This window comes from Myotis myotis, unplaced genomic scaffold (genome assembly GCF_014108235.1).
Source record: "Myotis myotis isolate mMyoMyo1 unplaced genomic scaffold, mMyoMyo1.p scaffold_m19_p_4, whole genome shotgun sequence".
NCBI lineage: Eukaryota > Metazoa > Chordata > Mammalia > Chiroptera > Vespertilionidae > Myotis > Myotis myotis.
In genome coordinates this window covers 125,330,644-125,354,891 of record NW_023416346.1, presented here as the reverse complement: position 1 = coordinate 125,354,891, position 24,248 = coordinate 125,330,644, and the positions used below count along the sequence as shown (strand labels likewise).

Here is a 24,248-nt window from a genome sequence, read left to right as displayed (position 1 = left end):
GGAGGGGAGGACCAATGCCTGATTCACACCTCCACCTTCCATAAATCTTACCACCAAAACTTTCATAATGGGGGCACCACCATATCCATAACCATGCAACTCTAATGGGTGCATATTATTTCAAATGAGGCAAATTGTCTAAAGGTTCAAGTTAGGGGCTGCTGACAATCCCCTTTTCCTGGAAAAGCCAAGTTGTACTCTCATGGACTCCAAGCTTTCGTTAAAGGGAAGTTCATTCATCTCTTCTGTGCTCGGAGAAGCAGAGCAGGAATCTAAATTCATCTTTTTCCATGCCTCCATTGTCTCCCATTTGTATATCAGCCTACCTACCTGAAGTCGCCCTTCCCTAGGTCCCAAGCTGTGGGGTGGCAGACCACTTTCCGGCCATCGCCTGGCTCAGTTAGCATGGAGTTATTCCAGAATCCTGGAGTCATACTAGGAAGTCCAACAGATATATAGAACTTCTCAGCCTCCTTGAATATCTTCTCTGCATCCCAGGACTGAAAAAGAAGAAAAAAAAAACAGCATTTAATTCTAGCGTTAAAACAACAGCATTCTTTCTGTTGGATATGTACATAGGCATAACCTTTCTGGAGGGCAATTTGGCATCATGCATGGACAATTTTCCAAGTATTTATACTCTTTGTCTCAGTAATCCTGTCTCTAGAGAACTAACCTAGGAACTTCTCAGAAATTAGGTCAAAGAATTAAATTTAAACTGATTTGTTGTTTATATTGTTGTAAATTAAAAAATAGTTGACATATAACTGTGTAAATTTAAGGTATACAACATGTAAAATGGTTTTTAATAAGGAAAAATGGAAATAACCACTAGAATGGTTAAATAAATAATTATGACATTGTGAAATTGAAAATATAATAAATTAGTAAGTGAAAAGTAGAATATGTAAACCACTTATATAGTACATAACCTTAATGAAGAAATGCACAAAAATATTCATAGACTGGGTGACATTATGTGTGATGTATTTTTGCCTTTATTCTTTATATTCCAAGTATAACAGAAACAACAATGACCTCTTTGCTAAAAACTATTTAACTCAAACAATCACTGATTGAGCTCCTTCAAGGAATAAGGCCTTGGTATTAGGCTCAGTGAAAGACATAAACAGTAAGGTGGACATGAAGTCATGGGCTTTTGGAACCAAAAAGGCCCACATGTGACCCAATAGCCAATATGTAGTTGGGCATTGGCTTTATAGTCTGTATGGGAATCTAAACTTCAGAGACTTCTGGAATCAGACACAGGCAGCAGTAGATGTCGCCCATCCAACAAACTCTTCTGGGAACCAGTATCCCTGGAGCTAACACTTCTTTGAAGATAAGGCCCACATCAGGCAAACTAAGTTTGTATAATCGGCATATGCTTCATGAATCACTTCTAGTGACACAGAAAATTTCCTCTGATCTTGAAGACCAGTGAAGTCTGGTTTTTCTCCTATGTCAGCCCTGGGGATATGAAACAGGATATGACACTATGGCTTTTTAAAATTATTGACCTACTACTCCTTAATATCAGCCAATACTGGTTTTGAGCAAGGCATTATTGAACAGAATGAATGTATACCAAAACAGTGTAGACTAGTAAGAACAATTAACATCTGTTAAATAAAGAATGGATAAATAGAAATCTACACTGGAAATATTAGGAGCTCTGAGTTCATACTTCACTTGTCACTGACTGTCTTTTTTACTTTAGCAAGTCATTTACCTGAGTCTCAGTTTTCTCAGCTACAACTTGGAACTATCACAATACCTGTCCTGATAGTCTCAGAGATTTACTGTAAAGGTAACTTTAGGAGATATGGTGGGTGTAAAAACACTGTAGACAGGCTAAGGGGTGACATAAAGATAGGCCTCTGCTACTGCTCAACTATAAAGTAGGGTTAGAACAGCCGCAGGAGTCTGGAGACCCTAACAACTTCACGTTTTTATTCAGCTGTGGACTTTTCCGAGGAGTATGGGGAGTATGTTATGTAGGTGAACATGTTCATTGCATTGCTGCTTACAGATTTAAAATTATTAACAAGCAAAAAAGTCCAGCAATACCTAAAATATAAATTATGGTGCAACTATCTGAAGAAATTTTACACAGCCAATAGAAGTATGACTATGAATTCTACCCAGAAATGTAGACTATTATCTGAATTGAATAATATATTATAATGTCATCAATAAAAGGGAACACAAAGAATTTAAACAATTATACCAAAATGGCAAAAGAAAGGTAATTTAAAAAAATTATTTTAAATACTCTTGAAATATTTTAATAATAAATTTTAAATATGCAAAAATCATCTAATGATGTTCTTTTTCCATTATTCATAGAGATTACTGACTGATTGCTTAGTAATGACTAACTTTGGAAAGAGTGTGGCCAGTCAGTTGATAATTCCACATCTCACTATTTAATGGAAAACTTAGGTCCTCTCCATTTTTAATATCTCTCAGTAAGATCAAAACCCTACCTGTTATTCAAGGTATTTGATGTAATTGAAATTGTAAACCACTTTTCCATGAAGAAATAGCTAAGGAATTTAATTAGCTACATTTAATTAGCTTGAAATTTTTATTTATACATATAGTTTCATATACAACAGCTAGAAGAGAAAGATAGCCTAAAAAGAAATGAAATAAGGATTCAGATTTTATTTTCAAGGCCTCTTCTTCCTACCTGTTCCACCATTGCACCAGTAACATCTATGTTTGGTTTCTGTTCAAAGGGGACTGTCAGATTGTACAGATTTGTCCAAAATCTGCCCCACATATCACCTATTTAAAAAAAAAAGATTTTGTTAATACACAAAAAGGACAGCAGAAGTATAGAACTGATATTTACATAGTGCATGAGGTGAAATTGATAAACAGGCCACATGGTATTCTACATTTATTCTGGTTTCTGTGCTTCCTTTTCACTATCTCTTTTTCTCTTCGTTTATTTTAGTTTCAAAACTCCCTTCTTTTTCTATCTCCTCTAAAAGGTTAAAATGGCAGGAGATTTTGTAGTTAGGCAAAACTTGTTAGGGAATCATCTCAGTTTCACCCATTTAAGGTTTAAAAGGCACAATTTATTAAATATGTGGAACATCATAGCTAATATAGATTAGAAGCACATTTATTGAATTCACCATCCAAGGGGCAAAATACTACAAACTATTAGTAATCCCTACTTTTGGATTCAAGAAAGATCATACAGGATCATCACTTAGCAACCTCTAGTAATTAGTTATTAAGTTTCACTTTTATTCCTATAATATAGTAATACACTTAACTGGGTAATTTTTCAAACATCTCAAATAAATGTTAAAATGCATTTCAAGGCCATACCCTTAAAGGGAAGATGGATCTAGAAAAAGTCAATCTAATAGCAGGACCAGAATCCTGACATCAAAGGAATAGAGTAACTTAACTACACAAAGAATGCTCCAATGAACTCATGTTTTAAAGAAATATATATCTATTGACTATAAACATATGTGATATGTGACATAAAGCTGAAATACAGGCCAAAAAGGACCCAACAAACAGTATGACATTGCTTCCAAAACCCAAATGTGACCGTAACGTAAATGAATAGAATCAAAGTATCTAGAACAAAGGAAGCCACAGTTCCATTTTTACTCTATGTTGGTTAAACCTCATTAAAATAACTGTTCAGTTTTGAGCATGATATTTGAAGAGTGACATCAACAAAGGATGGCTAATCCAAAGGAGAACAATTAGAAAAGTGATGTTTTAAAGAATGGTTAAAAAATTCTGTGTAGGACATTTAACTTAAAATAAGAAATAGTGTAGGCATGATGATAACATTAATGCTCACAAAAGTATATTGAGTACATCACACCAGGCAGGTTTAAGCAGAAACTGAATTACTAAAGAATGCCTGGCAAAGACATTGTAGAGAATATATATATCTTTAGAGTAAAAAGTCTCCACAAGGCCTTTGTCCATATTCTCCCCTGCTGAACGAGGCTTGGCCTTGGAGAAGAATTGGCTGCCACTAAATTAGCTTGGCTGTAGTAGTAATACTATGTATACATCACATGAATTTTTCAAACACATGTATTTTATTTGGCCTCAGCTTCTGGGGTGATGGAGAGGGAAGTGGAGGATAATCACTCTCTGGAGGAGAATTAGCAGGTTCAATAAAGGGACCTAGATCTTGCATGGTCTACAAAGGCTCTGTGGCAGGATCCAAGGTTTTTGGAAGATTGATTTTTCTCCTAAGCTAGGCATCTTCCTTCATGATAAAGACTTCATACATACTCACATGATTCCAAACCAAGTACTTTCCAGCAAAAGTAATTGCTACAGTTAAGGATGAACTTATGAAGCTTTAACTCAGGCTATACCTTAATTCTACAAAGCATTTCTCTCATGGCTGACTACCTCCAGCCTACCAAGCTTCTTTCCTATGACAATATGATACTAAGATCCCAAATTCACCTCAAGAGCTTAGCCAACCAACTTGAATAACGAGACTTATTTTTCCCCATTTACACTCTCATTTGAACTTGGAGTTCCTTCTCTAGTTGTCTTAAATCACCCCTTTATCCTTTGAATTATAGCCAACATAATAACTATTTATGTACAAAATAAAGTAATGCAATAGAGAATTATTTTAAAATGACTTTTCTATTGAAGAGAGTGCTTTCAAAATATGATTTCTATGATTTTACTAATTCCATTCACAGAATTTTCCAAAGTTTTATGTTCGGCCTCACTCCATAAAATAACTCTATTAGTGGAAATAACATAGAGCAAAGTACACGAAGAATTTGTGGAGTTTCTTACCAAGCAAATGGGCAGGGAGGTATCCGGTCGGACTGATACGGGAAGGGTAGGCATTCATCAACTTTGCCCTGACATAAGCATGAAGATGTTCATATAATGGTTTAATCTGAAAAGCCCAGGAAGAAAGTTTAAGACCAAGGGAAGCTGGTTCTTATTTCCAATCCTCAAAACTAAAAATAGAAGCTTCTTTAGACAAGTAGAATGTCCCTAAAGTTCAATTTCTTTTTCTCTCAAATGTTCTGGAGAGTTTGAAAGTATTCCTTCTTTCCAGATGCTGATGATAACTAGCTCCATTGCATAAAGCAGTAAACACACCTGGAGAAATACAGGTTCCAAAATGAAAGCAGATGCAAAAATATTCATTTCTAAGATGCTACCTACTTCCTTTGTTTTTAAATTGAAATATCATTTACACACCATAATTTATCCACCTTTAAGTGTTTAGTTTCATGATTTTTAGAAAATTTATATTGTTGGGCAACCATTACCACCACCCAGTTTTAGAACATTTCCTTACCCCCATTTGCAGTTTATTCCACTCCTACCCTCAGCCCTAGGTCACTGAACTGACTTCTGTCTCTATAGCTTTCCCTGTTCTGGACATTTCATATAAATGAAATTATATAGTATATGACCTTTTGTGTCTGTCTCCTTTTACTTAACATAATGTTTTTGAGGTTCATCCATGTTATTGCATGCATCAGTAGTTCATTCCTTTTTATTACTGAGTATCATTTCATTGTATGAATACATCAGAGTCTGCTTCATTTAATCTCATGGATAAAATTCGCCAGTTGTGGGATGACTAGGTTGTTTCCCATTTAGGGCTATTATTAATAATGCTTCCATGAACATTCATGTATAAGTCTTTGTATGGATATACATTTTCATTTCTCTCATATAGACACCTAAGAGTGGAATAACTTAGTCATATGGTAAGTGTATGTTTAACGTTTAAGAAGTTGTCAAACTATTTTTCAAAGTGACTGTGCCATTTGACATCTCTGTCAGCAGAGTATGAGAGCTCCAGTATCTTCATATCCTCACCAATACTTGGTATTATCAGTCCTTTTTTAAATATATTTTTTATTGATTTCAGAGAGGAAGGGAGTGGGGGAGAGAGAGAGAGAAACATCAATGATGAGAGAAAATCATTGATTGGCTGCCTCCTGCATGCCCCACACTGGGGATGGAGCTGCAACCCAGGCATGTGCTCTGACTGGGTATCAAACAGTGACCTCCTGATTCATAGGTCAACACTCAACCACTAAGCCATGCTGGCCAGGCTGTTAGTCTTTTTTAATTACAGCTATTCTCGTGGGTGTGTAGTAGTTTTTAATTATAGTTTTAATTTTCCTAATAATGCTTTACTTGCTTACTTGCCATTTCTTTGATGTAATTATTAAAATATCTTGCCCACTTCTCTTTATTTTGGGGGGGTATATTTGTCCTGCTTTCATTTTTTTATAGCTCTGCCCAACTATGGATAGACAGAATAACTACACATAAGAAGTTTGAAGGCACAGAAATAAGTAGGAGATGTGGGGATCAAAATGAAGGAAGAGGGAGACATTAAGAAGTGTCCATGGGGTACTCTGACTCATAGACTCTCTCTTTCCTATAAAGACTTCCTTAGTCAAAGATAAGGAAACAATAGTACCAATTGTCCTGAGAAAGGCTCTGCTAACTGAGGAATACAGTGCTGGCCCTAGGTAGCTCACAAAGACCATTCCTTCTCATACTCTAAAAGACTGCTCCTTCCTATAATCTTTCTTATAATCTTGCTGTTGATAATTTCTGGTTAGTGGTTGAAAAGCAAGGGGGAGTAGAGAAATACTGATCATCTGTAGGAGTTGTCCTGTTATTCTTTAAAATATTTTCAAGCTCCAATATTACATAACTACGAGGCCTGGGAATGACTGACCAGTGTGTTAGAACAAACCAGAATGCCTTTTGTCACTTTCCCTTCTTCCTGTGCACTGCCCTACATCTGTCTCTGGGTACAATTCCTTAGTTACCTCTAAAAAGATACGTTCCACATCTTCAATCAACTGGTGGCGGCTATAGTTATAGCCATCTTTCCCCTCTGTTTCATAATCTCCTCTCCAATAATCCCCATAGTCCTCGTAATCTGTTTAGAAGAACACAAGGGAAAGAAAGAGTAAAAGCACAATATATATGTATTAGCCTTGCCTGGAGGTTAAAAAAATCCAAAGATATGTCACAGTTTTTACTGCCCTTCTAAATATCAACTCAAAGAAATGTAGATGAATAATGACACTAGCTAACGTCTGTTAAGCACTTGCTCTGTGCCAGAAATTTAACTGCATTATCTCATCTAATAAACTCAAACACTCTACAAGATTTGACATTATTATAATCCCCACTGTGCAGATTAACAGCCTGTTTTTAGATGATGAAATCATTTGTCCAAGGTTGCACACAACTAGTAAGGCGCAGAGGCACACTCCTACTTTCCTAACCCTGGGTCTCTACTCTCTCCATAGATCAGTTTGCATCTTTAGCTTTAAAATATGTGATTGCATCTGCATTTTTAAATTCCCATTTTGTTCAAGGCCATATATTTTAAAATCCAACACAACTCATCTTAGTCATTGCCACAGTGGGCTTATATTTATTTTCAAATTATATGTTTAAACAGTACATCTCTGTACATTTTATGTAGTATCTCATCATCAGGAAACATGAGCTTGTGCTAGGTTATTAGCTAATAAAGTTTGCAAATGTATATTAATATTTTTTATTTTTACAGGCATATTGGCAATGAATGATCAGGAAGATGAGGAGAGAAATAAATATTTGGATGGAAGGATATGGTGATAAGTTACTGTCTCCAGCTTACCTACAGCTTGATAATAAGAGTTTATGTATCAGTGAAAGATATCTGGAAACCACAGATGAAAAAATTCTTCCTTGCTCAATCCCAATAAAGTTATCCATAATGCCATGGCTTCAGCTCATTACCCAGGCAGGAGAGCAAGTTAAGAAAGATGGGAATTCCTCCCCATGTTAAGATTTTTATGACCACATGATTTGAGTTATGATTACAACTGCAGAAAGTAATGAGTTTCCAGCCTAAATTAATCTGATTTTTTTCTTTCTGTGACACCACCCTGAGGTAAACACACAAACAACTTTTGAGAATAAACTGTAGCTAAATGGGAGTTAGGTGAGAGACTGTCTCTGTTTCTCATTCTTTCTGAGAAATAGAATTCCTACATAATCCCCAGACAACCTTAGGAACCTTGGGGGCACCTTCCCAGACAACTGATTTGTTTGAGGCCCTGTATTTGAGCTCTTTAACTGTAGAATGTCAATTCACCTTTCCTTATTTCCTAGTAATTTCTTCTTTGAGACAGGCAACATGAATTATTCAGCAGAAGATCATTAATTTAGGGATATACCTTATATCAAAGGGCAGCCTTGGTAATCCATGAGGAAAAAAAAACACAACATGGCCTCAAAGACCTCCACAGACCAGCAAACTTACTGTTTCCTCTTGCCATCTCATTTTTCAGGTCCACATATTCTTCATATAATGGCCTCAGCTGCTTGCCGACCTCAGACCTCCAGCCTTCCCAAACCCAGAGCCTTTGATTGTAATCTTTGCTCTTCTCCATTATGTCTTCCAAGCCTGTTATTGCAAAGCACCCAAAGGGAAATAAACTTGCATTTGTAAAATTTGTATGTGTAAACAATTACATGAACTTTCAAGAATTAAAGTTAAGGCTGGCAGACATAAGGTCATCCTATATAATAAAAGGGTAATATGCAAATTGACCCTAACAGCAGAATGACTGGTCACTATGACACACACTGATCACCAGGGGGCAAACGCTCAATGCAGGAGATGACCCCTGGTGGTCAGTGCGCTCCCACAGGGGGCGCTCTGCTCAGCCACAAGCCAGGCTGATGGCTGCCAGCACAGCGGTGGTGGTGGGAGCCTCTCCCGCCTCCTCAGCAGCGCTAAGGATGTCCGACTGCAGCTTAGGCCTGCTCCCCGCTGGCAAGTGGACATCCCCCAAGGGCTCCCGAGCTGCCAGAATGATGTCTGACTGCCAGCTTGTACCTGATCCCCCAGGGAACGGCCCTAAGCCAGCAGGTGGACATCCACCGAGGGGTCCCAGACTGCGAGAGGGCACAGGCTGGGCTGAGGGACCCCCCCAGGTGCACAAATTTTTGTGCACCGGGCCTCTAGTAAAGTTATAAAATGAAATATCATGATTCACTAATTTCCTCATCCTTATTATAGTTCCAAAATATTTGAGGAGAAAATAAACCACTGACATCATTTAACTGCTAACTTAGTTAAGTTACTTGAATGTGACAGAGTTTACAAATGTAGTTTTGTTAAGTGCTAAGTTTGTCTATGTGCTGAATCACATATTTGGAATCTTCTCACCTTTGGATTATCCGTGTGAAAGGCACAATGCCATTATCTAACATCAATTTCATTTTTAAAACTTGGGGAAAAAGTGAATATCATAATCACTGCTCAAAATTAATAGCTTACCTGCAAGTGTGAAGCACTCCTGTGGATTATTTGGGTTACAAACTTTTCCAGTACTGTAGATGGTGCTCATTTTAGTTAGAATTGTGTTCAACTGCAAATTAAAGATAATAAACACTTAAAATGAGAAATATGGAAAATAAAAGGCTAATGTAAAGATGTCCTTTTAGCCATGTGATTTTTTTTATTACTCCAAATACAGCAATTCACAACTTCTTTGCCAAGTATCTTCCTTTATGTAGGGCAGGAATATCTCAGTCAAATCTCCTCACTATCAGTTATCAACAGAGCCTTATAAACATGTAATAAATATATGTGAAGTGATTAAAATGAACAGATCTACTAACATCCAAAAAACATTTCTCACCTTCGTATGCACGAAGTGCAATTGTTGTTACATTCCGCATTCACTGAGTGCACATTTATTGAACATCTACTATGTTCTACACTCTGACAATTCTGACATGAACAAGTCACTGGTCCTCAAGGACCCCACAGTCATGGGACAATGAGGGAGCCATGACATTAATAATTATATAACAGAGTGATACGGGCTATAACTGTCACCAAAAAATAATGTGGGAGTATGAGGAGGAGATTCAGGAATGGCTTCAAAGAGGAAGGCAAATTAGAGCTATGTCGTGGAAGAGAAGCAGAAATTGGTCAAGTAGAAAAGAGAGATGGAGGGCAGAGCCTAAAAGGTAAAAGGAGGTTGGGAAAGACATGGCCTTTTCAGGGAGTGATGACATGTTGAAGGAAACTAGAATAGTAGTGCAGGTTGAAGGAAGTGGAGGACATGGGAATGGAGAGATAAGCAGGAGCCAGATTATGAGGAACCTTTTATGTCATACAGAAAAGTTTAAACTGTACCCTGTAGTTAGATTTTAAAGGAGAGTAGACATAATAGAGTAAAGCAGTGCTACTCAAAATATGGTCCATGAACCAATGCAAATCAGCAAATGGTTTGTTTCCATTATGTGATAAGTATAGTAAATGAGAGAATAAATGTTTATAAACTTTTAAGACCATTTAATGTTTCCATGACATCTAGGCATGCGATGGATTGGTAATAAAAGAAGATGAGAAAGGGGGGAAGGGAGGAAGGGAGAGAGGGCTGGTTCTCTCCCACAGATGATTTAAGAAACACCAGATGAAATACCCTGTTTCCCCTTTTCCTATTTCCCGCTTCCATTATTCTTTCATTCTGCTACAAGAGTAGCTATTCTAAGACATAAAATAGATTCCAAGCTTAAAACTTCAGCCCTAGCTGGTTTGGCTCACTGGATAGAGCGTCAGCCTGGGGACTTAAGGGTCCCAGGTTCGAGTCCGGTCAAGGGCATGTACTTTGGTTGCAGGCACATCCCCAGTAGGGAGTGTGCAGGAGGCAGCTGATCGATGCTTCTCTCTCATAGATGTTTCTAACTCTCTATCCCTCTCCCTTCCTCTCTGTAAAAAAATCAATAAAATATATTAAAACAAAAACAAAAACAAAAACAAAACTTCAACGAGCTCCCATAGTCCAAAGGAATCAACCCAAATTCCTTACCATGGCACAAAACCCCTCATGGTCTCTATCTGCCTGCTTTTTCAACCTCTCCCTTCTTCCTCTTCATTGAATTCATGCATCTTTGAGTCCCCCCTCTTCCCGAACACTTCAAGCTCTTACATGCATTTCAATGCTTTTCAATTCTGGCTGCACATTAAAAGTATCTGGATCTTTGAAAAATAGAATGTCCAGTTCCAACTAGAATAGACCAGATCAATGGGCAAAGTTTCACATGGTATCTTTGTGGGAAAGATGGGGAAGCATGGAATGTACAAGATAATGTGGATTAACACCTAGTTAGTAAGTAAGTCCAAAGAATGCAAAATAATAAATATCAACTTGTAAGAAGATAAAGGCCATATGGTTTCATCTTTCTTCTTCTCATGCATTTTTTTTCTTTTTATAGATGCAGATTAGAACACAGAGTCCCAGAGGAAAAACAACTAAGAAAGAAGACTTTGATGTTAAATAGCCAAGTATTTCAATAGATTAGATGAAGGGTCTATAAACTATGATCTGCAGACCAAATCCTATCTGCTTCCTATTTTTGTAAAGTTTTATTGGAACACGGCAACACCTATTTGTTTCTGCATTAGCTATGGCTGATTTCCCACTATAACAGCGGACTTGACTTATTGTGACAGAGACAATACAGCCCACAAAACCTAAAATATTTGCTATCTTTACCTTTACATAAAAGTTTGTTGACTCCTGGGCAAGAGAGATGAAATGAAACAGGGGTGAATATAGGCTTTCTCAAATTGCACAAACTAGCCACCTAAGAATAGAATTTTAAAAGGTATCCCTTCAGAACATTTGGAGACTTCATTGACAGTGACATTGATATGAGTCAAACATGGAATTTGTCAAAAAACAACAACACACAATCAAACAACAAGACCTAATACTACTATAGTCCTAGATTATCTTAGTAGATGTAGAACACAAGGTGCAGAATGTTACATTGCTGCTCACCTCTGTGCAGACCAGAACCAACTCAGTGTGCTATGTTTAGCCTAGAGAGAAAAGAACTCAACTAGTTAAAAAAATATTAGCAGTCTTCATTTATTTAAAGACTATTATAAGAAAGAGCAATTTGTCTTTAGAAGGCAGAACAGAGTGGAGGTAAATCCCCTACCACTCAATGGAGTGAGTATCATTCCATCAATGAGAGGAAACCATATGTGAAACTGATGTCTTGGAAAGAGGTGAATAACACATCCCTAAAGCAGTTTGAGCTGAGGTTCTTAGCCACTTGTTAAAGAGGTTGCGCCCTGAGCAAAGAGCGCCCCTCAGAGGAGCCCTGCATTGGGTTACGATGGCCCAGCTCTAGCTCTCCAAAAAAAAAATAATAATAAAAAGGTTGCAGAGGAGAGTCAAGAATGAAAGGAGAAAAGAATTAGACTTCAATATGAGGTTTCTCAAGCTTGGCACTATTGACATTTTAGACCAGATAATTCTTTGTTGTTTGGGGATGTCTTTTGCACTGCGTATGCTTAGCAGCCTCCCTACCCACTGGATGTCAATATCATCTCTGCCAAATTGTGACCACCAGAAATGTCTCCAGACATTTTTAAATGTCCCTGGGAGGCAAAAATCACCCCCAATTGTGAACCATGGACATAGACTAAGTGTGTTATTCAGGCTGCCTGGTCCTCAGGAAGGTAACCTCTGTTTAGGGTGTCCATATATACTACAGTTCCCAAACAATCCCAGTTTAACTCTGTGTCCTAACGTAATTATACATGTCTTCATTCACTCTCAAAAAGATTCTAGTTTGGATGATAAATTATGTGGTCGCCCCACTTAAGCCCAGAACTCTTTTTAATGTCAGCATGCCACTCTTTGCAGATAAAGGAAGCAGCCATGGGTGATATTAATGTGTTTTTTGTGGTTTTTTTCTTTATTGATTAAGGTATTACATATGTATCCTTAATGTTTACTATTCCCCAATATTTCAACTCTTGAGATCAATGCTAGAATGTTCACATACTTGTTTGCTCTTGTCTGGTGAGAGCACTGATGACCCATTCTGCTGAAGGACCTGCAATTGACGCTTGATTGCAGGATTCTGAATTTCTTGTAGTGGATAAGTTTGGGCAAGCTTGGACTGCTGTTCATAAAAGGCAGACCACTTGCTGTCGGCTTCATTCTGAAATGACAAAAATATAAAATTAAAGTCGGAATGACACTACTTGAACAGATAGAATAGAAGATATGGTCCAAAAAACATTTGGTGGAACATCTAATATTTCCTAAGTGTTTTAGTTCTCTACTTTGCTGAAGGTCGAGGCTTAGGTTAAGAGTGACCAGGACACTCCTGCTCACTCTCTCTTTTTGGCCCACTGCCTAGTTTTCCCGAGAGTCCTATCCCTAGAACTGGAAGTAAATTCTCACAGATGATTCACATTGTAGGACCCTGGAATTTATAGCCTTAGCACTGTGACATGTGTGAGTTTATCAGGATTCAAGGGTGAATGTTCAAAAGGGAGAGCTTAGTAGAGCTTAGCATGGATTTAATGTGAATATAGCATCTCATGACTGTGGGAACCATGAGAAATGAGCACTAGTTTGCAGTAAGCTCCATAGTGTCGTGACTTACCAGATACTGTGATCTTAAATTATGTTCCCCAAAGAAGGTTGTCCAGAATATGGCCATTTGGTAGCCATGATGATTTTTTACCATCAAACACCATCAAAAGAAACCAACAAGCACATGATGATGCCAGGACTCACTTCTCCCCCATCTTGAACATCAGCAGGCAAATGGACTCCTACAGACTTCTCTAGTGCAGTCTTCCCTCAATGCAAAAATTTCCATTTATCAGACTAAAGTGAGCTATTACTTTGTACATTGTACTTCTCTGGACCATATAAAAGTGGTAGCATTATGAGGCAAGCAAGAACTCCATTCTTCGACTAGCTGTGTGACCTTGGGCAGATTACTTAGCCTCTCTGAGCTGCAGTTACCTTATCTGTAAAATTAGAGTAATAATAAAACTTACTTCAAAGGATTGTTTTAAAGGTAAGAAGAATGAACAAATAAGAAAATGCTTAGTAGAGTGCCCAATGCATCCTATGCATTCAAACAAAGTTTGCTATTTTTTTCTCTCTTTATTGATTAAGGAAAGTTTCCTACTTTAGTACTTAATAGAAAAACATCCTTGTTCTTACATTGCTTGCAGTTTTATCTGATAGATAAGATATGCATCATGAATTTTTCATTAATGAGACATAACAGCATAAGATAATATATATAAACTATGAATAAGTCAAGCAATTTCAGTTATAGGAAAAGAGAGATTCAGACAACTAGATTTGGCCAAGCCCTCATGGAGAAGGTGGGACCTAAGACAGACTTTAAAGTAGGTAGGAGTTGGATGTGTGTAAAGTACTTTGAAAAATAATTTACCTCATTTGATCTTCTTAACAATCCCATTAGATAGAAAACCATTCCGTATCCATTTTTCATGTGTGCATTAAGGGTCTGAGAGAAATAATAGTGGAGCTGGTAATCATCTGCCAGCACCTGAATCTTGGATCCTGTAGTGGACAGAGTCTAAGATAATTCCCACGATCCCTACTTCCTAGTGGTACACATTTGTGTGATCTCCTCCCCCTGAGTGTGAGCAGGACCCACTTCTAAGAAGTAGCATATACCAAAGAAGACAGGATGTACATGTTTATGCTATATAAGATTGTAATTTTTATTTGGCTGGAGGACTCTGTGTCCCTTGCTGATTTTGATGCAGCAAGATGCCATGTTGTGAACTATCCTGTGGAAATAACCACATGGCAAGGAATTAAGTATGGCCTCTGGCTGACATCCTGCAGGAAACTAAGGACTTCAGTTCAGCAGCATACAGGGATCTGAATGCTACCACTAAACATATTAGCGTGGACGCGATTCATCCCCTGTCAAGCCTCAGGTGAGACCACAGCTCTAACCAGGACGTTGATGGCAACTAGAGGCTCAGGAGCAGAAGATACAGCTAAGCCTTTCCTGGACTTATGACTCACAGAAGCTGTGAGTTAATAAATGTGTGTTGCTTTAAGCTGCTAAGCTTGTGGTAATTTTTTACACAATAGATAACTAATACAGATTCCAGGCATGACTGCACTTTTCAGGCCAAGTAATTTTACTTTTATCTTGTGAATTCTAGGGAGTCACTTAGGGGTTCCAAGCAGGCATTTGACATGATGGAAGTGATAACAATGGATCAGACAAGAGGTGAAAAGGTGGCAGCAGAAATGGAAAATGATTTATCTCTTTACTGAGCTCAAACAACCCCTCAGAAACTACTTCTCAATTAATCTTCACAAACAATATTATGAGGTAGTTATAATATCTCCATTTCACAAATGAGGGAAATGAGGCACAGAGTGGATAAGGAATTTTACCTAGGTCACACAACTAGTAATTGGAAGGAACCAGGATGCCAACCCAGATACATTTACCTCTAAAGTTAATGCTCTCTAACCACTGACTTAGATTGCATTCAACACATCCTAATCTTCTAACATGCATGAGTTGGAAGGAGTGAGCTATAAAAAGAATAATTTTGTCTACAGCACAGACTCATTGATGCAACACAGTACTCAATTCTCAATCTCTACCCTTATTCACCCAATCCAGAATGACTTTCTGTCAAGCAAAATTTCTGGTAAAATTTTGATACTAAATGATAGGAATAATTTTATTCTCAATCAACTTTGAAAACAACTCACCATTTCCTGCACTATGCTAGTAGTGTAATTTCAACTTCTACACCAATTAAATAACTCACAGGTGAAACCCGAGTTCTGATCAGGTATCTACATGAGGACTCTGGCCACCATCTATTTTGTAAGTAAAAGTTTATTGTCACATATTCACACCCATTTATATATTGCCTATGGCTGCTTTCACACTACAATGGCAGAGTAGGATAAAGGTGGGAAAGCCCACAAGCCTGAAATATTTACTATCTGGGCTGTTACAGAAAAAGTGTTCTGATCTTTCACTTTGATCTATACACTTACAGGAAATACAGGGGACAAAAGAACATGTAAAGCAGCACCAAGAGTGCACAATCAGCAAACCTAGAAAGTGGAAGTTTCTATAGGACCAACAATTCAATTTCTCCACAAATAAATTGCAAAAAAAAATGAGAGAGGGACTCTATAGATTAAAAAAGGCTTGAAGTACATCCATCAAAACTACTGAAAGGAAATAACCTTGCTGGATTCTGATTCAAATAAACTAGCTGAATTTTTTTTTAAAGGAGACAGTAGGGAACATTTGACTATCGACAAACTATATGATGATACTGAGGAATCATTGTTAAGTTTTTAGCATGGTAGTATTATTAAGGTTGTTGCAAAAATTCTTACTTTGAGAGCCACAAGTTGAAATACTTACACATAAAACTATATGGTGTTTGGGATTTCCTTCAAATAATTCAATAAATGTGGATCAGGGAGAAAAATAAAACAAGATTGGCCAAAGTGTTGATTGATAATTGGTGAAGCTGGGTGATGAGTATTAGGATATTCAATATACTAGTCTTTCTTCTTTCACATGTTTCAAAAATTTTATAAAGATACATACAATGGAATGCTATTTGGCAATAAAAGGAACAAAGTAATATTACATGCTACAACATGCAAAGTAAAAGAAACCAGTCACAAAGACCACCTATTGTATGAGTGTATTGATAGGAAGTGTTCAGAGCAGGTAAATCTGCAGAAACAGAAAGTAGATTAGCTTAGGGCTGGGGTGGACGAAAGAGCGCTACTGGGCAAGTGGTTTCTTTCTGGAGTGGCTAAAATGTTCTAAAACTAGAGATGGTAGTGATCGTGCAATTCTGTACATAAACTAAAAAGCATTGAATTGTATGCTTTAAATTGGTGAATTTTATGCTGCATAAGTTATATTGCAATAAAGTTGTTAAAGCCTGCAATAGTAAAAGCAAAGAAAAAAAAATCACCTCATTCTCTAAGTCCTATAACAAGATCTGAAATCCCCATGGAACTGCTCTAAACCAAAGGATTTAGCCAAATTAATGTAATGCTCTTTTACCCAGGTACCTGGTGCACACTAAGAAGCAGCATTAGTTACTCACCACCAGACTACCCTCCCTAGGTGTAGCTGGTGGTTACCTGGCATCCAGTCAGAGTGCTTAGATCAATGAATAATTGTGCCAAATTTAGGTGTATTTAACCATGTCATGTTGAGTTGCTCAAGCTTAATTTCACCAAAATTACATCACTGAACTGGGACATTATCAAGTTTTCATGACAAAAGGAAACTAGTAAGAGCAAGGCCTCTGATATATTTCACCAATGTTAATTGTCTACAGGAGGAATTTATCCATTTGAAAATTGTTATCTACTGAATTATCTTGACTGTACTCATCTACCCCCTTCCATTTCAAGAGACAAAGAAGTGACTCGCCCAAGGTTATCACAGCCAGCTCAGAAGAGTCATGTGAGCATCAGATTTCCTGAATTCCATTGTATTTGCAGCACAATGATCTTTTTCCAATCTGTACCTCTGTGTAGGTATTTGTGCGTGTCAGGGAGGGTGGGACAGACTCATTGGAGATAGATGAAGTCGACATTCTCCTCTTGGGCACATAGTAGGAGTCTAAAATTCCCCTGTTCTAAGTTCACTGTGACGCCAGCCCTAAAGGCAGAGGAATCAAGGTTTAGGAATCAGAAATGCCCGAGAACTCTAGGAGATCCCAGAAACAAAGGGCTGAAGAAGCCCCAGAGAGTATCCAAAGGCTAACTATGGGCATCCTGCTCTCTCTTTACAGTTTCTTACAACTCCCCAAGAAATATTTATTAAGGGTTCTCTGAGACCTTTGAGGCTCCAAGAGGGCATTCTTCAACACCCACTTCAGCTGCTGGAGCAGCTTTAGTAGTTACTGACAATCACTGGGACAATGAACCAGGATGTCTCTGCCACAATAGGGAAAAAAAAAACCCTTTTGATTTTATATGGATCCTATTTCAAAAATCAAAAAAAAACCCTTTTGATTTTATATGGATCCTATTTCAAAAATCAAACCAACAATAAATTTACAAAAAAGGGACAGTGTAAAAAAAAAGTACTATTATTTTACTCAGAAAATAATTACAGTTTAATTGTGAATACTCAGTCTCAAACATGAGAACTATATTTGCTATAAAGGGGGCAATTTATTATATATTATATTACAAGTGTTTGATAATTTATTTTTACTGAATTTCTGAACTATTTGGGAACCTGTTTTGAACCAAGCTTTTCTCCTTATCTCGATCTGATGGAACTCTCCTAAGTAGGGAGCATTTGGGACACTACACTGATCAAGTTTTGATGCCTCCTATTATTTTAAGGTATGTTTACACAACTTGATCTAAAAATCTACATGCTAGGTCAGATTCATAGACTGACAAACCCAATATTTTGACTCTGAAATATGGCCCAAATTTCCCTTACCATAGTATCTATTGCTACAATAATACTACATAACAAAAAACCAAAAATCTTTAACGGTATAAGTGTATTTTTTTTAGGTGCCTGGAATCACAGTAGTTGCCAGGAAGCTCTGCTGATATTGACTTGATTAGCTTACCACTTGGAGGGGGATGGGGTGGTTTCTGATGGGACAACTACTTCATGTATCTCTCATTCTTTAGCTGGCTAGCCCAGGCATGTTTTCATAGCAAAGGCAAAGGAGCAAAGGACAAGCCCCATCATTCAAGTCTATTCGAAGCCTCCACTTGCATCATGTCTGCTAACATCCCATCGATCTAATTAAGTGACATGATGAACACATTTACATCACTTTCAGTGGAATGGCACTGCAAAGTGACATACCCTTGGGCATTGATATAGGAAAGGGTAAAGAACTGGGTCCCTCAATGTACTTGACCATACTTCCTTACCCGGAGAGGATCTACAATCCTTACATTTGCTAAAATACTTCAAGAACCTATTTATAATTTTCAATGTCTCACTTTTCTAGATTAAAGAATAGCCTAGTTTTCATATTACTCGGCAATAAAAAAAAAAAAGGAAATCTTGCCATTCCCAATAATATGGGTGGACTTAGAGGATATTAAGTGAAATAAGTCAGACAGACAAAGACAAACACTGTATGATTTTACTTATATGTCAAATCTAAAAAAAAAACAAAATAAAAACAGACCCATAGATACAGAGAACAAGCTGATGTTTGCCGAAGGGGAGGGAGGTGGCAGGGTGGGGGGGGTTGAAAAAATGAATGGCCTAGTTTTACAAGTCTTACCAGTTTACCACCTATGATGTAAATAGCGCTTCCTTCTATTTGTTATAAATTTATCTCTTTTGAGCTTTTAAAAGTACCATGTTTCTAGCATGAAGAGATTTGGCCAATACAATTGTGAAAATGCTATCCTTTCTTGTTTCTCCTCAGACTAATTTTTTTTCTTTGTGAGTCAGGCTTTGTAAGCTAATTCTGCTTTCCCTCCTAATTCTTTCTGAACTCCTTAAATCGTTCCAGTTGCTCTCTTTGGGGGAAAATTCTTCATTTCTAAAATGGACACCAGCAGCATTTCTAAGCATCCTGCTCATCTTGGTACCTCTCATAGCACCTGCTGCAGTGCCTGTTTCATTAGGGCATATATATATATATATATATATATATATATATATATATATATATATATATGATAAGAGAATAGAAGAAAGGGCCATTTCCCTCCCTGCCTATTGCTCCCCTCCCCAGGTAAACTCACACGGGTGCACTTAGGTGCACCCTTCACCACTGCTTGAGGAAGGAGATATTGAGCCCCTGCTTGCTTCTTGCATTCAAATATTTTCACTCTCCTTGAAGAGGCCCAAACTTTCTGCCGTTTGGTCACACTTCATGTTTATGTTCTTTCGTTTCTGGCCTTTGCTCTGATCAATAGGTGCAATTCAAAATTAATAGCACTTAGTGATCCAGAGATGATTTCAGTAAACATCACTATATATCACTCTATAACAGGCCTTCTCAGTCTCTGGGCACTCAACAGAAGTGTTACAAGTCTCTTCAGTAATTTCAACTCCCTCTCACATTCATAACAATGGTATCTTATTTTTACATGCTCACAAGCATCAAGTCCTATTCTGGTGGTTTTGTGTACTAATTCAGTCTTCTGAATGACCTTATAAGGCAAACATGAAGGTTATGTTATTTTTTACAGACAAAAAAACCTAAGGTGCAGAGAGGTTAATTAACTAGTTCAAGTTCACTCAGCTAGAAAGTGGTGGAGCCGGATCTGGAGTTTGGCAGTCTGGTTCCAGAGCTCTTACGCATGATGCTGGTACAACTTCATCTCCACCTACTGGACCATTCAGCTGAACATGAAAACAAATACACAATACACTACAAGCACCTCCAACAGAGATCAAATAAAAAGTAAGAAAAGGGCAACGATGAAGAGATGAAAAAGAGGTATGACAAAAACATGAGACAAGAAAAACATGATATTCTCTGACATACTGGGCTGTCAAAATCTCTTGGATTTCTTTGAGCTTTAGAAAAAGAAAAATTAAAAAAACACTCTGTTTACAAATTTCAAATAAAATAGTAGGTATCAGATTTATTCTGTCCAGTGAATGACAGCTATTTAATGTAAGCATACAAACTTACTAATTATTTGAAAAAATAAACTTCTGAACTACATTTTTGAAGGAATGTATTGCCGTACAATTGCCACAAAAATTTATTTCTTAAATAATGTTGCTCAATATCCAGCACTAAAAGTGGAAGAATACTTCTTTGGGATCTGTAAGAGAAGAAACCTTAAACCCGTATACTCATCTAACAAAACATCTTGCTTTCCCAGAGCATTCTGAGATTTGTCAGAACTGTTTTAATTGTATTTTTTCTTGGAGGGCTCTGGGTGGATTCTGTGACTTTTGCAAGTCCCTCGAAGAGAGCTCTGTGACAGCGAAGAAAGAAATTCCTAAGTCCAGCCTCACCCAACCAATTGTTAGATAATTACTATCTAGCTCTTTCACCAAGCCTCCAGGTGCATTTTTCAGTTAACATATTATTTTAGAGAGTCTCTAGATATTCCTGTTCACATCGCTAACTTATGGCATTTCCATGAAATGCTTTGAAACCCTGACAATTATGGTAGCAACCTTATGAGGCATGTTCACTGTTTTCCGAGCATCTGAACTGAGACCAGTGAACTATTTTGTAACAATTTTCCAAATGAACCCCAAGTTCAATTAAGTTTAGTCATCTGGGACTTCAGAATCAGAAATAGTAAAGCAAATATCCAACTTCCCAGCTCAGAGTATTTCTTTGATTTCCATTTTCAGTTGTATGGGCAGTAATCTAACCTGTAAGAAGCAATAAATGCTCATATGAAGCCATGCACACTCACCATTTTTTGGACATTCTCGTCGGTAATATTGGTGTTATAATCCCAAGAAGCGAGTGCACTTTCATGAGACAGGTCTTCAGCTTTAGAATTAAAATTGTCCAAAAATATCTTGGCCTTTTCCTCAGTGGAGGATTGAGCAGCAGCTACAGCAACAAGGCTGAGAAAGAGCCAGGAAGAGCCTGACATCTTTCCCTGTGCGCCAAGATCCCATTCACTGAAGAACTTCCCCTAGAGTAAAGCCTCTTCATGAGTTTTTCTCTCTATCAGCCTTTGAACTTGGGTTGGGCACTGAGCGGGGAAGACAGAAAAAAAAAGAAGAAACAGTAAACAATCTGATGAACCAATAGAAAGTTCATCCTAGAGAGGACAGATATGTACGCATATTTTAAAATGATTTTTAAAGTAAATCAAATAAACAAATGTTATTCATTAATCCCAGAGAATCATAGCTTTCCTAGCTTTTATGGCCAAATCAAAACTTGTACATTTGGTTAATAAGTTCTTAAAAAGCTGTTAAAAATACACTGAAGGTGTTATAATTTTACAGTGACTAAAGAAGCCTCGAATTAAGGATCATGTAAGCAATATTGTTACTTATCTGTTTTCCAGACAATTCCATTTAACAGTGAGTTATCCCTACTTTCTTTTTATTTCAAGCTTATATTCACAGAAACTATCTACTTGGGTAACATTTTCCCTTCCTAAATAAATGACGTAGCCCTTGTATTTATGAAATTCATTTCTTTCTGATACATTTTAAATTTCACAATTATCTTTCAAAATAATAAGACTACCCTCCACTCCACAGGTTAACTCTCCTGATCTAGCTTGGAAAAATTTAAAAAGGTTCAGTTTCTATTTCTGAGATGACTATGGTAAACACTGGTTCTATGGCTGACTTCATTGTGTGCCTCCTTCCCTTTCACTTACCTGTTCAAACCTCAGGCAAAGTCACAAGGAAATGAGAATGCCTCTGCATGGTATGAAATTCAAGGAGTGTCCATGTCAAGCTCTGGTCATCTTTAGCCATAGGATCATGGCAATATAGAGTTCAAAGAAATTTCAGTAGTTATCCTGGTGAATCTTCAGGAGCCGAATCAGTGTCCTCCTTCAAAAGGTGTAGGTATTCATGCCACAGATAAAAGAGAGGAGCCTCTTTAAATGGCAAGGCTCGTGGGTCTGGGTGACTGTGATTATGAAACCTTCACACAGGGGAAACATTTCTTCACCTAGAAAAACAAGTCTTCCAGGTCCAGGTGAAATTACAGTAATTAAGCCTGTAAAAAAGTTTTCATCTCTTCCCCTTACTCCAACGCTGTACATATTACTGTAGAATAGGAAAAATAATTAAAAGTAAGTGTTTTCCATTATAATTATGTCATTTAAGCATTACAAACAATCTAGAGGTAAATATTTTTATCACCATTATACAGATTATGAAACTGAGACCCAGGGAAGTTAAACAAATTGTCAAACCTCATTCACCTGATAAGTGATAGAGGCTGGATGCAAATGCAAGCAGCTTGATTCTAGAGTACAGGTCTTTAAGTTGCAGTCAGTCAAAGAGCAGTGATGGGGTGTAGATCAACACCAGCAGAGGGACAGTGCTGATGCTGTTTGTCTGTGAAAATCATGGATTTTGGTCCCACCACATCAAAAAGAGATTCTTACAGCCATTGATGTGACTCATCGTACACGAATCTTTTAAGAAGTTAAGGAGTTGATAAATTTAAGTAATTACAACAACAAACTTTAAAGAAAGTAACATGGGGGGGATCAGTGAAATTTCAGTAAGGCACCTCCCACGTTTGAGGAGCTGAGATCTACTCACTTCTCACAGGCATTAGGAGAATAACCAGTCAAGAAAAGAGGGAACACAGCATAAGGCTCTGAACAAAGAGCTACAATCCTACCTTAATAAAAGCTGAAACAAAACTCTACTGAGGTCACTTCCTGAATGAAGCTAGGGTTCAGGAAAAAAATGGGAGTAGTCCAACTTCAATTCACTAAGACAGAACATAAAATTAATGTATTCAAATTAAAATGGAGAAAGCAGGATGTAAACTCTGAGAGCTAAAAACAGTGTCAAAGAGCCTGAGATAACAGCGAGGCAGGAAAGTTCTGGAAGCCAAGAAATTTTGAGAAGCAAGGGAAATAGGTAAACTGTCCGCAATAATTCTGTAGGAAAATCAACTCAGTGATGGCCAACTGCAAGTAGTGACTGTATTGGTGGAATTTTTTCACTCTCCAATGAGAAGATGTCACTGTTCTGACACCTATCCAGAAGCATTCAGCCCATTCTGAAAATGCAAATAAATACACTAAAGACCAAGGGGGTGGGACCTATATAAATAACTGGCCTAAAGAAAGGATTGTCATTGAGAAAGAATGAAACCAGAGAACATTAGGAGATTGGAGATGCAGAAAACCTGTTCTACTTCTCAAAAAGGCTGGAGGGTGAATTTTATAAAGGTATAAAGGGTAGAAGGAAGAGCTCTTGATCTTGACATCTCACAAAACTATAAAATATAATTTGTAGAATGTGGTTTGCACTTGGAAAATATATATCTCTGGCCCTAAATATACTGTACTAGAGGCCCTGTGCATGGGTGGGGTCTGGCTGGCCTGCCCCGATCTGGCAAATGGGGCCAACCGGCTGTGGAAAGGGGATGCAGGAAGTTGGCTGGCCAGCCCTGCCACCTGGTCAAACTCGTGGTTGAACTCCCAGTTGAGGGGATAATTTGCATATTAACCTTTTATTATATAGGATACCTAGGGATTCACTAGGAACAAGTCAAATGCTGCCTGCCTTATTTCCTTTTGGATAAAAGAATAGAAGAATAAACAAACAAACAAACAAACAAACAAAGACACAGTGTATCTTCCATTTCAATAAGGGATTTAACAAAGTGTAAAGTTCTACCAGATAGATCTAAATGTTCCCAAAATAACCACACACTGTAGGAT

General features: G+C 37.6%; 1 protein-coding gene across 2 annotated transcripts in view; it reads right to left on the bottom strand.

Moving 5' to 3' along the window:
* The window catches only part of ACE2 (angiotensin I converting enzyme 2), a 41,165-nt gene extending 18,696 nt beyond the window's left edge, over positions 1 to 22,469 (bottom strand). The window contains exons 1-9 of one of the 2 annotated variants that reach the window (XM_036305841.1): positions 22,212 to 22,469; positions 21,282 to 21,569; positions 12,886 to 13,044; positions 9,350 to 9,440; positions 8,327 to 8,470; positions 6,834 to 6,946; positions 4,816 to 4,921; positions 2,696 to 2,793; positions 331 to 500 (exon numbers count right to left, since the gene is read on the bottom strand). In XM_036305841.1, the coding sequence (XP_036161734.1) occupies positions 331 to 500; positions 2,696 to 2,793; positions 4,816 to 4,921; positions 6,834 to 6,946; positions 8,327 to 8,470; positions 9,350 to 9,440; positions 12,886 to 13,044; positions 21,282 to 21,467 (1,067 nt within the window). In that variant the 5' untranslated portion in view covers positions 21,468 to 21,569; positions 22,212 to 22,469. Of the gene's footprint in view, positions 1 to 330; positions 501 to 2,695; positions 2,794 to 4,815; positions 4,922 to 6,833; positions 6,947 to 8,326; positions 8,471 to 9,349; positions 9,441 to 12,885; positions 13,045 to 21,281; positions 21,570 to 22,211 lie in introns of those variants that run through there. The other variant, XM_036305842.1, reaches the window with a different exon arrangement.
* Positions 22,470 to 24,248: the final 1,779 nt, after the last annotated feature.